The sequence below is a fragment of the Aulonocara sp. 'chitande type north' Nkhata Bay genome, linkage group LG20 (assembly GCF_057382095.1).
Source record: "Aulonocara sp. 'chitande type north' Nkhata Bay isolate Kocher_YH1m ecotype deep benthic linkage group LG20, A_spYH_male_GT1.1, whole genome shotgun sequence".
NCBI classification, from domain to species: Eukaryota; Metazoa; Chordata; class Actinopteri; order Cichliformes; family Cichlidae; genus Aulonocara; species Aulonocara sp. 'chitande type north' Nkhata Bay.
In genome coordinates, this window is record NC_141363.1 from 6,089,337 (window position 1) to 6,105,223 (window position 15,887).

Below are 15,887 nucleotides of genomic sequence, written 5' to 3' on the forward strand. Positions count from 1 at the left end.
TCTGTGCAGGCACGGTGTATGGATTGTGCTGTAAACTGTGGCATAGTAATAACGCCAGGCAGCAGAAAATGTGCTCTGTTCTGTACTTTGCCTTGACATGATTGAAAGACAATGGTCCCATGGATAGGCCATTTCAACATCAAATGTGCATGCACATCACAGGGCAAGGGTGTGCTATCCATCACATTCAGTGAGCTGTCAGATACAGCTCTCACAAGCCTAGCTAGTCTCCATACACATTTGCAACTGTGTGGCAATACAAGATTAAACCTCCTTGTACTTATTCCACTCTCAGCACTCCATATCTTATACACCTACAAGGCAGCATCTTTGTATTGCATTGTTGTCTACTTTTTAATGTTTCTGGGTATATTTTTGCAAAACACTATATAGACCCTACATAGATAAACATTTTAATCCCTGTTTCAACACCGAAAACTGTATAAAACTTTAATAAAAAACGAATACAGTAAATCAGAAGATGGGCATACATGTACATTCGTACTGCTTTGGAGGGTGATGGGTCTTTATATAGGCTATAATGGAGGCTATAATGGAGTGATATATATATTGTAAAGCTCAAGGAGCTTTACAATGTCTAAAGCAGATGAAAAATGAAAATACACAAAAAACATGATCGAACTACAGAAAGACTGCAATCTCCTCCCTTCCGCCTTGGCACAATAACCCAAATGGAAGCCTTTATGAAGCTCTGATGGAAGCAGAGTGCGCTTTATAATGCACGTTCGTGCACACTACTACATTTCCAGCTAATCAGAAGCGCGCAGTTGCAGAAAGGAGAGCGGTTGCCAAGGCAGCCACCAATCTCCCCTCCCCCTTCTCCCTCCGTTCCTCTTTCCCGTTTATTATCGGCAGAGGTCGCATGGCAGAGGGAAGTCCAACCACTTCTGTACTGGAACCAATGCAAGAATATGCACCTCCATAACAAAGCCTGTATGGAGTCCTGAGAGCGGCGGGACAGGACAGGCTGCAGGTTTGCGGGCTGCTGTTCAGCTTTTAGAAATACCCAGTAAGACAGGATCTAAGTTGGATGTTTGCATTGTTTTGCCAGCACGTGTGTTATCTGTGAATTTGTACTCTCGCTTTTGAGTGAGTGACTGAGTGAGTGAGTGAGTGTTTCGCATCCCGGTGCGGGGCTCTGAGGAGGACTGCGCATCACTTAGAGTTGGTGCCGAAGTTCGGCCGCGAACGGATAGGAGGGAAGAGTGCGCCGAGTAAAACTCCCTCACTTCTTTTCGTCTCTCCCGCTTTGGCGCTGTGTTTGCCAGGACAATAGTACGTCAAAGACGCTGAAAGTGATTTCATGCCTTCAGTCTCGCACAGTCTGAGATGGACGTGAGATTTTATCCTGCGCCCCCGGCAAATGTGGGTTCATGCTCCCTACCGACTGATCCAAGTTGCCTGAGCTCGTTGGACTATTATCACACAAACAAGGTAAATAACTATTTGTGTAGTCTCGTGCACTGAAACGATGTCTCACCTGTCTGTCTGCACGTTCACGCAATAAAAATGCGTGTTTTGGAGGCGTTTTATACAGAGGCGCCCACTTGCTCCGAACGCACCTGGGTCAGGGTGCACTGGTTTTAATCTAGTGCGGTGCAAGACTGTCACAATTTATATTACTTACTTTAGAGTTAAACTTGTAATCTTTTCTGTTTTCGTGTTTTTTTTTAATGTGCGGCACAACTTTTCTTTTTTCTTTTGCAAGCATGTTTATTGTGTTGTTTTCTCGGTGAAACTGCAGTTGAATTTTGCGCAAAGCTAACATTAAGTGTCCCACCCGATGTGGAATACCAGGGACTGTATAGAATCCATACTGCCCCGCTCTGCTCTCTGAATCCAACATTATCTTCCCTCTCAATGATTTCTTATGGCTTACATGGTTTTTCCGCTGGGAGTTCAGCGATTAAATGGATCCGTGCCAGTAATGTACCGTTAATTACTTTGCAACGAGAAACCACAGTCTGGCTTGTACAAGTATCCCTCTTCTCTCCTTCAGTTTTGACACCCGCGCCTTTAGCCTTGTGAACTGCACTGACCCGAGTGAGGGAGCAGGTGGCATTTAAACAACATTATGAATATTTTGCTGTTTGACATTTTCCAAAACTACGAAGCAGAGAAATAAATCAGCCCATGAAAGAAAGACTTAGCAGTGTAAAAACAACAACAAAAAAAGACTAAACAAAAAAACAAACAAATCCAGAAGCTGGAAAAACACTAGAACTCCAAATGTATTCAACTGAAAAGCTGCCATGAGAGATAAAAACACCACAAAGGAAGAAGAGATTACAGGTGACGTACTAATAAGTACCGCAAAGTGAACGTATGGCCCGTGGAAGTACTAGCAAAAATTTTTTAAACTGCCTAATTTACAGCTTCCGCTAGTGTTAACAGCATCTCAGCCATCTGCAATCACTGAATAAGAGTTTGTTGTTTTCACTCACCGTGCTTGGAATATTACAAATCACCAGGCTCAGGATGCTGACCTGCTGCTGTATACTTCTTATAAGGCAACGGTGCTTTGGAGCTCTTTGGCTTTCTCAAATAAAACACGGCTTTCAGGTATGACAATGAGGGAAATCATGCAAAAGACAGTTGGGGATGTTTTACTTTCACTGTGTGGGCAATGGAAAATCTTTGTAACTGACAGGGACATTCCAGTAATCAAGTGTAGATACATAGATACAAAAAATAAACAAAAAACAGCACAACAGTAATCTTTGTTAAGGTTTGATCACACAACGCCCAAGTGTCAAAGACAGATAAAGCGAACTGGACTTGGTTTTTATAAGCGCCTCCCATTTGATCACAAATAAGGTCCATATAAAGCTTTTATCGATACACCTGTGACACAAAAATGGGCCCATATAACTGTCTCCTCTGCACAGGCTATCTTTTTTTGTAGGTCAAATGAATTGAGATCATCCACCATGCGGATAATCCTAAGAATATGCTGATATCCAGGCACTGCATGAATCTCGGAAACAAAGCCAGTTGATATTAAACGATATAAAGAGCTTTCGCAGAGGAGAAACCAACTATTGTCACTTAGACATAAAGTGTGGTGGCCCTCGAAAATACAAGTGTTCATTTGAATTATTGAAATCCCCCTCACTGCCTTTACTTGGGTTTCTTTCCACCAGGGGAGGAATAATTTGTTATCATCACATGTGTAACACTAACTACCTTCACTAGCAATGCAAATGAGGCAGGCCCCAGCAGGGATCATTTGGTGTCCTGTTGACACAGTGCACAAGGTCAAGTTCCTTTCCTCAAGCACTTGTCAAAGCGACTGCGGCATAAAACAGACATCAGATTTGTTGTGTAGGTACTTTATCTACAGATCACATCGCCTGCTGCTAACCATCTCTGACAAAATTGGTTGGCCAGTTTCAAATCCCATCCCGTGTCTCTTTCTTAAGCTACGCACAGAGCCAAAAAAAAGGCTAATCATAGCATTGAGGTCAATTGTTTTGAAGGGCTTACTTTGCATATTCACGCGGGTATTTTGGTTTGTAGTTGAATTTGTTGGTGGATTTGTTGGCTTTCGGTTTAGCTCAAATATATTCAGTTGGGATTATTATTATTGGAAAAGATTCAAAATAATTTGAATAAAAAGAAACACCAGATGCGATTTAGCATTATTTTTCTATGGCTGCTTTTTTTCCCTTTTTTTTTTTTTTAAAGCAATTTACAGTCTGAGAAAACATTTCTCCTTTTATCGCTGTGAAATTAATGGTGTTAATCTGAGTCACGCACGAGTTTAATTGGATAAAATGAGCATGTGTTTGTATTTTAGCTGTTTATTTGCAAACCTCTTTTTTTGTGTGCTGCTGTTGCTGCTGACTCAATTTGGATACTGTGTGCGGACACGAGCTGAGTTTAACTTTCTGTGACTTCCAGGGCACACGTGCTCCTGTCATGCTTTCGACCTTTGTGATGTTGCTCATTTGGAGCCGTCGTTGGTTTCATTCATGTTTCAGTGCATGTTCTAGGTCAGGTGTTTCTTAGTCTTTCTGTAACATCTTCCAATATGACAGTGCATAAATCACTTCTGTTAAATTGGCAGTGTTGTCCGCATTTTGCAGGTAGGAAAAGTTTTCCAAGGTTTTGGAGCAGTTATCTTTAGTTATCCATTAAAAAACATGAATCATCTGCTAACCAAATCAGTTTGTGGTAAGGCTGTGTTTACTGATCCATTGTTCAGTGGAAAAAAACAGAGGGTATAAAAGCAAAAAAAAATGCACCGAGAAGGTACTTTAAGTGCAGATTGAGGTGATTCACAAAGGTCTATAAATAACCTTGAAGATATCTAGCTCAGTACTTTCAATACTCCCTTTATTTCACTGTGAGAGTCTGTGTTATTACTGGGGTGAACTCCCACAGCCAGGGAGAAATCACACAAAATAATACCATTACAAAAGCTTTGTGCTCTGATGGTGATATGAAACTGTACCGTGTTTTTAATGCTGTCAGCTTCCTGACAGACTGCAAGGCACAGACATTACTCATATATGCTGTGCACAAATTTGCAGTGTAGTAAGCACCGAAAGTAAACAGATACATCTTGTCGTATACAACATGTCCAACTGTAATTGTACTGCGGCTATTCGTTTGTCCAGCACTTTTGGTTTGCTCTGTGAAATGGGAACACAGTGTCTGCTCCTTTATTTGAATACCTTAATCAAACATTGCTGACTGCTGCTGCTTCTGCTGCCGCTGCTGCTGCTGTAGCTGGAGTGAGGTGCTGCCTACAATATAGCAATAGAGTGCAGAGATAGTAAGGCCTGTGTTTATACACTCAGGCCCCACCCAGCTCATATATCCTCCCAACAACTGATATCTGGTTAGATAGAGCAGAACTGAAGAGCAGGCTTTGTTAGTTGGTGGTCTCCCCTGCCTCAGATAAGCTGGGGAATGATGTGCTCCATTTGAATGCCTTATCTCAGTTTTATTTTTTATTATAGGACTACCTTGTCTGTGCTGTGCAAAGGTTTGATTACTTTGCATTAACATAGTCAGCGAGCTTCCATCAACTGATCATCCTCAACTGAAACAAGCTCTTGAATAAACACTGTTTATGAATTTACGGTTCATTTTGCCTCAATCTACTAGGGGCTATTTTTAATAACTTAAGTACTTAAAGATGGCTGACAAATTAGCCAGTGCCTGTAATGCTGGCTGTAGTGCCTGCTCATGTTGAGCAGTGTTTTCACTGTTGTAATAAACTCTGTGGTATGTGACAGAGAGGCAGAAAGGGAGAATCAAAGGATGAGCGTGAGTCAAATGGGTTGAAGTAATCAGTGGCCCAGTGTGGGGACACTGTGAGTGTGTGTGTGTGTGTGTGCCCGTGCATGCTAACTCGGGGCCATTCAAGCGTTTTGCTGACTACAGAATCACAATCACAATTGCTTTCATAGCCCTGTGCAGAGGAAGGCCATGCATACCACAGTAAGGGCCGGTGACACACAGCGAACAGGGGCAGAGCAAAAACAGCTACTAAATCATATTCTCCCTGCCCCGACACACAGAGGAGGTTTTAATAGGGATTCCAACCATCTGAAATCATTTCAATAAAACTGGAATTGGCTCTGACAGTGGCTGAGTCACAGGACCCAGAGTATGGCACAGATATTTCTTGCCATATGATCTTTTTGTTTCATAAGCGACTTTGCTGGACAAGTCTTCTTCCCAAATAAACGCAAGATGCCTGCATTGGTTGTTTTCTGCTTTTTTTGCCAGCTGTGTTTTGGATGGATTTTGACAGATTAAGGAAATGAGACACACGATGATACACGGCTTTAAAATGCCGCATGTTTCTTGGTTTGGCCCTTAAAATGTAGTCGTTGTGTTTGATCTAGGTTATGAGTGTCACAGTATGATTGTGTGAGTGGTGAGGGTGGGGGTGTGGGGGTTCCCTGTGCTAATTATTGGCAATGGCAGCACTAAGCTACTTTCTCGTTGGTGGGCACCAGTGCATCCCCCTCAGCGTCTGTTACAATAATTAAGACCAGCCGCCCCGCTGCAGTGTGCTTACATTTGTCTGCCCGGGCCTTCCCATGGGGCAATGCGATGGCATTCTTATTCTTATGGCAGAAGAAGGAGAAAGAAAAAGAAACAGAGCCAGCACCTGCTGCAGAGTAGGCCCCTGGGTGTTTAGTTAAATGTTGATTATGTTTGTTAATGGCTGAAAACACATTTAGAAGATGCGTAGGGTGGGGGAGTGCTCTATTTGTCTATCTGTATTGGTGACAGAGTTCATTGTGGGTTTATATTTAATAAACTTGCAGCTGTTTCAGCTGGAAAAGCTACACTGAAAAAAATGTAAAGGAGTGCAAAAATGTGCCTTGAAATGATTAAAGAGTTACGTATTTAATCAGTTAAGTCGTGCATCCAGAAAACAATCCCTCTGTTCTCTGGTTGTGTGAAAAAGGACTTGTCTTCCTTCTTTTACATCACTGTAAATGTGACGTTGTGTAAATGTTGCTTTTTGACTTTGGCTGACTGTGGCGTGGGTCTCTCACTAATCACAGGGTTGGCAGTTCAATTTCCCGCTCCTCCTGTCTTTATATCTTTGTATTTTGGGGCAAGACAGTTAAATCTTTGTTGTTCCCCGTGTTCTCGCCAAGACGTAATTGGCTGAAATAATGAATTAATAGCTTGATTAACCACAATTTAAAGCGCGTGTGTATTTACTTAATCATTGCATGTAAGTGCATATGTAAATACTCTACATATTTACTGTGTGTATCTAATGTACAGATCTACAGTCTTGGATACATTTACTGTTAATATGTACAGTCATATAAACAAAATGTCCATTATGTGATTTATGTATGTACTGTGCTGTATGTGCTGCATGTATGTGCTCTGCCTATGTATGCATGGAGGAGGCTGAAAGCTGGACAAACACTCTCAGTTGTCTCAGCTTCCTGAGGTATGTCCTGTGCAAACACCATAGGCCATGATATAAGTGCCTTGCCAGGGGTTTAAGGCTCTTTCCCTCCCTTGTTTTGACTCAGTATTCTTTACAAATATTACCAGCCTGGCGTCAGTACCATGATCTTATTGTGGTCTGAAGGGAGAGTGTCCAAACTCAGATTACCTCAGATTATTGTACATGCAGACTGAAATGATCAGAAAGTCTCTAAAGTAAAGCTTGAATTTTGAGATATTTCGACCTCAATGCGGGGCTCATCTGCGTGGATTTATCTCACTCATGGGAGGAAAAATAATCTGTAAGAATGTTTGTTCTTCCAGGGTTGCCATTCACTAGCAGATCTTTGGCTTGCATAATTTGAGCGACTGTTGTCTTTCACGACTTCACTGGCATGCAGTCATTTGGACTGTTAGAGGTTTCCACTTGAGCAAGACCGGGTTGATAAACCCATGTGATCATGTCTTTACTTTCTTTCCTCTTTTCCCCCGACTGTGACTACTTCTTCTTGTCCCTTGTCTGTCAGAAGCATGTGTTTATTATGTGTGACATATTTAGCAGGCAGATATAATTGCCTGTGCAAGGCTGTAATCGTCTGCGTCCAATTCAGTAAGCAGACCATAGAGCCACCGAGGTAATCAAACTGTGGCTCATTCTTCCTCTTCAAGAGCTAATGATGAGCTCCACGATCGTTTACAATGGACAGAAAACGAAGCACAACAGAAAGTACAGAGGTAATAGTTTTTTAGTGGCTTTTTTTTCAGCGCTTTTCGTTTAGGTAATGGGATGGGATTTTCCTAAAATAGAGAAAAAGGGAAAAGTTTCTATAGAGTGATGGAAAAAGAAATGGCTAGAGATAGACGTTTAAGAAATAAGAGGGTAGGCAGATCAGAGGAAGCTTGTGGATTGTGAAAAGGGAGGGAAGGCTAAAGAAAGAGGCCCTGTCTTTGTGTTGTCGACCTATTTAGTCTCATGCTGGCCGTGAGCCATGCTGATGAGTGATGTCGCTAAGAAAAACAAACAGAGGATAGAAAAGTAGGATTTTGGAAATTATGACATATGGTCAGTGGTGTTGCTGCTATTGGGGACTGTCTGCATGTTCGCTAGGCTTCAGCAACCTCATAGCAGCTCAGCAAACTTGTTAACACACAGGAAAGGGAAACTTGAGCGGATCTTTTTATAGAATTGTTAATAACACAGTAGACAGTAGTGAAAAACCATAGCCTAAAGCAGCACTTACTGGCACAACCCACGTGAACCAAGCAAGAATATGTGTATGCATATGCCTGCATGCTTTTATGTACATTGCTGGTGGAACATGTAGTCAGGGTTTTTCACATGCAAGTAAAGAATTCAACATTTTGCCCAAAAGTAGCAGGGGTAGTGTACCTTGTACTTAAACTACATAAACTTAAGCTCATTTTGCACTGAATGCTAGCCAGTCAATGTTATCTTATCTTATTATCAGATCATTACTAGTGATATACAAGCAGGGTCAGCACAGTGGTGCAGTGGTAAGCACTGTGGCCTCACAGCATGAAGGTGCTGGGTTTAAATACACTGTCCTGCTGTGGTCTTTCTGTTTCAAGTTTGCATATGCTCTCTGTATGTGCACGAGTTCTCTCCAGGTGTTTCGGCTTCCTCCCGCAGTCCAGAGACATGCATGCTGGTGTAAATGTGAGTGTGCTAGCCGTGTGATAGACTGGTGACCCATACAGGGTGAACCCCGCCTCTCCGTCTATGGCAGCTGGGAAAGGGATTTAAGTGTTGTTGGCTCAGAGGGTGTGCTAATTTTAACCACTTTATATATTCTTGGGTAGTTTGATGCCTAAGAGTATATAATTTTTTTTAACTCATAAAGCTACTTCCTTTAAAGTTAAAACGAAAAAGCCAGTTCACGTATTGAAAACCAAGTTTAAAGGCCTACAAGGGATGGTGTAATAGTTTTACACTAATGATGGGGAATTTGATGATTTCAATTGTGGGTCAACCTAAATGTTAATAAAAACCTCTTTGCCCTATGCTTTTCTTAATGAAATGCCTTTCCTCATTATTTAGTTTTGTAATTTTGTGAGTATTGTATTTTAGTGTCTTGCATCTAACACAATAAATAAGTGTTTTTCTTTGGGTCAAGGACCTTTTAGCTCTAATTGATTTCTTTTTTTAAACCCTGAGATATCACGTGCCTTGGTTGGGCTTTTGCACTTTAATATATTTGTTGCTGCACTTAAAAAGCAACAAGTGCAGTGTGGTTACGAACTTTGCAAAGCGAGTGTCACAACGAGAAACAAGTGTTTGTGGCAGCGGGGCAGGAAAAGCAAGTGAAACTGAGAGATGGTCATGTTTTATTAAGCCTGATAATGCAGCCTAATCTGTGGCTTGGGTTACACATTGCTTTGTGGGTAATTAGAGATCATGTCGTATGCCTGGCCTGCTGAATAATTGCACTCCGCCCTAATCCCCTCCTATCCGCCTTTCACCCGGCACCTCGCTGCTTCTCTCTCTTCATTCTCTCCCTCACGCTCCTAAAATCCTACATGCTTCCATAAGAGCTGCCGTCTTGTCAAGGAAATGCACAAATAAGCAAACATAGCAGCCATATTTCAGGTAGCTAGTCATCCGAAAGTTACCTTGCTGTAAGAGACTTGAAAATGTGCTTATGTGCTTAGAATTCAATAGGAGGAAGTCAACAGTAGAGCACTTTGTGGTTTGCTTTGTGGAACTTGTTAGATGAATGACTAATGCCTCCTGGCAAGTGCCCCAGGTTTACTATTACCAAAACAATGGCACTTGATACAGAGCACCGTAGCCCTGGTTTTCATGCAGACAGGAGCTGCTGTTTTCTTTTGAATCCTAAATGCAGAATGCTCATTCATGCAACATCCCTTGAACACAGAGACGCACACCAAGGAAATTTTCAACGGACACGGTGGCTTGTTGGAAAAAAATCCCACAAATTTCTTTTCACGTGTTGTCCCCAGTTTTCTCATTGTTAAAAACTTAGAAGTGTTTTCCCCCCACTATCTAGATCTATTGCCATTTGTAGAACTGAAACAGTGTTTTGATATGCGCACAGTTAAATAATTGCTGGTCTTACACAGAGCTTGACAGAGCCGTCATTAAACGCTGTACATATTTCAGGTAGAAAGTCGCGGATTCTGTTATTGGTATAGATCAAAAGCATCTACTGCCCCCACCGTACACTCAAGAAACCGTACAGGGGTAAAGACAGGAAGAACTGCAGCTTTAAACTATAAACTCTGAGATGAATTCATACAGTGTTTCCCCTGCAATTTTTTTTTTCACGCCTTGTGGTTTGAGCTCAAAATCCCCATTACATTTAAGAATACATGAAAGTAACAAAATAAAACCCACTGTATAGAAACTAAATGCATTTATCGCCTCTGTATCTCAGACAAAACCTCATCCTACAGTATGCGCTCAATGAGTGACTAAAGAAAGTGTGCTAAAAACTCGTCAAATCTTTTCGCTGTGAGTAGAAATGACAGTATAATCACCCCCAAATAAGTCACAGTACTTTAGTAATGTGTGGTTACCCACATGTGTTGCACTCGAGTTATTAATATGCACAGCCACAATAGGAGGGCTCACTAATAATCATTTATCCAGGTCAGGCCAGTCCATTCACACACACACAGACGCTGGGGTGTCAAATACTGCTGTTTTGTCACAGCTTTCTGCATCTCACAGATATACACAAGGTGTTAGTGTTCTGATGCACCGGGTTACTTCCAGCTTTTCAGGACCCTTGGCATCACATTCAAGACACTGTTTAGGCTTAAGCTTAAATTTTCAAACACCAGGGTTAACGTTGCATATTTTAACTGAAACCACAGTCTCTTTGCAAAGCCCAAACAAGTACTTTTAATGCCTAAACCCTACCCGCGAGTGAAAGCAAAAGAAAAAAAAATCTAGTGAAAACAAAGCGAAAGAACGCGTAAATGCAAATCGGAGAAACTGAGAAACCAACACTTTACAACAGGACTGCAATCTCCCTGCAGTCCAGTGTGTCAAGACACGTTAAAGGACACGTTATTCAATTCAATTTATATTGTGCCAAAGCACGATAAAACCGTACCAATTAGATGACCCCCTTTGAGCAAGCATTTGGTGACACTGGGAATGAAAACCTCCCTTTTAACAGGAAGAAACCTCCGGCATTCGAGGGGAAGGAGACGGGACAAAAGACAAAGTCTGGAAGAGAGAAAGAGATTTACGATAACTAATGATTAAATGCAAAGTGATTTATAAACACAAAGTGAGTGAAAAGAGGTGAATGAAGACGAAATGCTATTTAACTGTGAAATTAAGTAAACATGAGATACATTGAATCTAGACTTATGAAGCCAGGGGTCAAACCAAAGCACGTTTGTGTCTGAAAGAACTTTGACCTTGACTTTAGACTCAGTTACAGGATCATTTAGATATTCCCTGACTATACAAACATCCATTTTAAATCGTTGTAATTTTCTAACCTGTGCTATGGGCGAAGTTAGAGATTGTATTGGTTCTCAGTCTTGCTGGAGTTTTAACGTCAATATACCCCGTGCTAGTGATAATTCTTTAATATTTTTAGTATCCTCCCACGAGCCTCAAAGCATCAGATTATTCTTCTGTTTGTCAGTATTATTTATTTAAAGGCTAACATGGTGTTTGATGCCTAAAGTGTGGGATCGTGATGCCAGTCTCACAGAATCATTTGATACATTTTGGATGAAACTGTTCACAAAGACTGCCAATATGGGCAATGATTAGGAATGGATAAGTTCCAAAATTAAGACACGTAAGGCCAAGTTGATACCAGGACCACACGCAGATACATGCACGGGGTCAGATAGACTCGTACTTGCTCACTTTTTCTTCTGAAGCCCCACCATGTGCATGCTCGTGGACACACACACGCACGTTTCCCACATAGCTTCAAGGCATTTCATTTCCTCTCCTCCTGAGACAACATCACAATATAATGGGACATGGTGTCACATGACAAGAGCAAGTACATGTAGCGATCAAATCGCTCTTTCAGTCTCACTATAGCTTGAAGGGCAGAACGGTCAGTCGTTACATAAACTAGGGTTGGTTCAATTACAGAAAAATGTGCTTTGTGTCCTTGTCATAAGGAGAGTGATGAAGCACATAAAAAAAAATCCCAGTTTATTGTTGATGTTCCTTCATGGCTTTGGAAAAATTACCTCACTTTCTATATTCACATCCACAGAAACATACAGTATGGAGACACACGTATTTAATTTAGGTTTGCCTGCACTACTGAAGTGTCTGCATGGAAACACACCTGCACTGCTACCTTAAAGAGTGACCAGCTGATATTCAGTGTATAAGGAATATGTGCACAAATGGTAATTCCCGTCAGTGAGTAAAGCTTTCCATCCAGAGGAAAGGACAAACTAATACTCAAGAGTGAAATACCAAATGTCCTATATAAGGAAATGAGTGCCTTGAGAAATATAAACTCACCGACATTTGACCTTTTCCCTCCCTTATGAGGCATCCCAAGAAATAATCAAAGACTATCGGGGTTGTGCATTTTCTATGTAGTTTGTAATTTTTCAGTGCTTAACTCACATCATGCTAAACTAAAGTAAGTCTCAAATTGTAGCAAAACAAAAAAGTGTCTTTATTCCGTTAAGCTCACAATCATCTCTTCTGTCTCTGGATGATTGTCCTTTCTTTTTTCTCTCAGGTGTATAGCAGAAGTTCATTCTTCACATATTCAACCTTGTTGTGGCTGACAGTTGCTCCAGGTATTCACTGTGTGTTGCCATCTCACAGTTTTCAGACACACCGGTAATTAAGTCATCTTGAAGCCTTGAGAGTGCGACTATGGCGTACTGAGCTGAGACCAATCTGCCACTAATTGTCCCGAGTTTTAATTTCTAATGGAATAAAGGCCAGAGGGAATGACGCTTAACGAGACGCAGTTAATGTGCGCGCGCGCGTGTGTGTGTGTGTGACTGTGCGCTCTGTTTACTGTAACTGCTATTGCTCTAGTAAATAGAGGAACAAGAGTGAGAAAAGCAAGATGTTTCCTTTTGATTTTGTTGTCTCATTTTGTTGTTTATTCTACATAGCCCTCAGGATATCACTGTCAGTTCTGTGCTTTTACGTTTGCATGTGAGGAATGCTAAATGTGACATTATTGAGTGTGCTTTCACAGCAGAGGCTAAGATAGCCGCACAAGTTGAGGAGCGCCCTTCTTAGTAGCTGTAACAGTGGAGACCCCTTTAAAAGTGAGAAATGCTTTCTTGCCTTGGCATTCAAGTTATTGCTCAGAAAGCATGGGTGTGCATTGGAACTGGAAAGGTTGTTTACATAGCCTTGGGAGTGTTTGTGTCATGATTTAGATTCCAGGCATTTCAACATCCAAATAAATCAGTTTAGCCTTCTGAGGACGAGTAAACCTCCAAAAGAAGAAATGGGCCAGCTGTGTTTAAAACCTGTTAGGTGGGTTTATCTCTAAAGCGATCTTCTTTTCAGTTACAGGTGGAGGAAGTACCAGAACACTTGGTGATAAAGATATTCTATCTTTTATTTACAACTTAAGATTGCATTTACCACAATTCTATGTTTGTTCTATTTTAAATATGTTTCATATGGACGTTTATCCATTATATCCATGATTCTGATGACAGAACATGCCTCCAAATACAAAAACAGCCGTCATGTCCTGTCAGATTTTACACAAGTGAAAAGTCTGTCACCAACAACATCCAGAAATATACATCAGATCTGGCCCGAGGATGCATGCCTACATGATTATTTTATTTTCAAACACTTTGGTGACTTCACAGTAATTTTTCTACCTTATCGCTTTTTAGTGGGGTTTGCTTTTGCAACTGACTCAAGGCCCTTCCTCTTATTGTTTCAATATGTCTGAGCATTGTTTGAATGAGGTCAAGCATTACCGATCTGGCCTGGGGCCAGCTTGACTTCAGCTGATTTAATTGAATCTACGACATGAGTCAAACTCAAACAAGCAGAGACTGCTTTGCCATGACAGCCTCATTACTCCACATTAAGAAGTCATTTCACAATGCATTGTGACTTTGGGCTTTGACAAATGGTGAAAAGGGATGAAATCAAATAAGTGAGTACATTTTGGAGGACTACTCTTGAAATGCTCTGGCTGGAAATACGCCAGTACTGTACATATATTAGGAGAGAGCGCCCCAAAAAAGAGTCTCTCTGCTGTTTTGTATAAGTTAATGTGAATGCCTTCTGGGTTAAAGTGTTCCCATGTTTGCCATCTGCAGTAATGGAATGACATTCAATGCCATTTTCCCTCTTAAATGGAATTTTTGTCAAAGCGTTATGAATTCAACCTGCCTTGTCACTCAAGCCGCAGACATTGCTGAGAGGGGAGAAAATATGCGAATGAAACCTTTCACTGCAGATTTTACTGTTAGCTGTGAGCAGACCAAATAATGACGCCTTTATCACGTCTACGGCACAACAAACAAAGAAAGCTTTCTTGTGACATACCAGAAGATATGATATCAGGCAGTATAATGACATACATTATGTATATAACGCATACACAACATTCATAGCATCTCTGCAGTGTACTACTTACATTTCTGCATTTCATCATCTCGAACCTCGACTAAATTTCTCAATTAAGCATGCATTCTTTGAGAGCAATTGGCAGCTTGGCTAAAGCTTGTAGGGGGGGGAAAAAAGAAAAAAAAGAAAAACATAGAGCAAGCTCAACATGCCAGGGCCTCCCTTCACAATAGGGAAGGAAATGTTGAGACTGCAAGGGCTGTGGAGTGGAGATATGGCAGTGTTTGCTTAGGGCTAGGTATCGGGCACAAAAACAAACATGGCTGCCCTTAATGAGTCTGTTTGCCTGCCAAAGGTAAAGACAGCTGTTGTCTCTTGCCACAATGGAACAGACCACAGTCCCACGGAGCACAGAGGAACACGCCGCGTCCCCATAGTAACACTCACCTTATGTTTACTCAAAAGTCAACTTATGAAGTCTTCTTTACAGATAAATAGTGAGTAAAATGTAAATGATGAGCCCATACGGCACTTTCATGAGGTCTGGCTGTGAAATGGAATGGTCTATTAAGTCATTAGGGCGGTAAAAGCGAATTTGCTTGTGGGAGTGTGAAACGGCTGTGCAGAGAGTTTAGGCTCGTTATAGCTCACAGTAGTAACGAGTGAGAGTTGGGAAAGTGTGACTTTCATTGTTTAATAAAGCAGAGCACATGTTATTGGACTGTTGAAAAGAGCCATGCTTTTTTAGTTTTTTTTTTGCATCTGTCTTTCAGGACTAGAGAAAATCTCTCAAAAATCTCTTCTGGTGTCAAGTGGCTTCTCAAAAAGACGCTAATGCAGGGATATAGGCAAAGTGGGGCATACTGAAACCTCAAAAAGCACTTTTCTCCCCTGTGAGAAACATTAATACATTCTCGCTGTACCTGTCTAACTAAATCAGCACCAACAGCTTGCTGTACTCCAGGGCTAATTTTAGAATTAAGAACATGAGTGAGATGACTGCACAAGCATTTTGTTAAGAAAAGAGAAGCCACTGTGAACATTAAAGTTCCAACCGTCAATTGCATCACAGCTTCTGTTGAACCAAAGCCCTTCCAGCCCCCCACCACCACCACTTTCCTGGCATTGTTTGCTGTGAATGTTTTAGTCGCTGATTGGACGGCAGCTTTTTCCATTGTTACGCTGGCCCCCTGACAAAACCAATGACAATATCATAGATAAATAAAAGTGTTCAATACTATATGGGTAAGTATGATAAATTGACTTTTTTTTAAAGCTCAGCCAAGCTTGTTAGTCAACCTCAGGTACACATAACATTACAAGAACACAGGAAATAACTGAGAGGTAGCATACCTAAAAATAGTCATGCAAAAGGGTAATAACATAA

At 41.2% G+C, this 15,887-nt stretch overlaps 1 protein-coding gene across 4 annotated transcripts in view; it reads left to right on the plus strand.

Annotated features, from left to right (window-relative positions):
• The first annotated feature begins 873 nt into the window (after nucleotides 1-873).
• LOC147304993 (TOX high mobility group box family member 2-like) overlaps nucleotides 874-15,887 on the plus strand; it is an 82,824-nt gene continuing 67,810 nt past the window's right edge. For 3 of the 4 annotated variants that reach the window (XM_086278119.1, XM_086278120.1, XM_086278121.1), the window contains exon 1: nucleotides 874-1,455. In XM_086278119.1, coding sequence (XP_086134245.1) covers nucleotides 1,351-1,455 — 105 coding nt within the window. In that variant the 5' untranslated portion in view covers nucleotides 874-1,350. The remainder of the gene's footprint in view (nucleotides 1,456-15,887) is intronic. The other variant, XM_086278123.1, reaches the window with a different exon arrangement.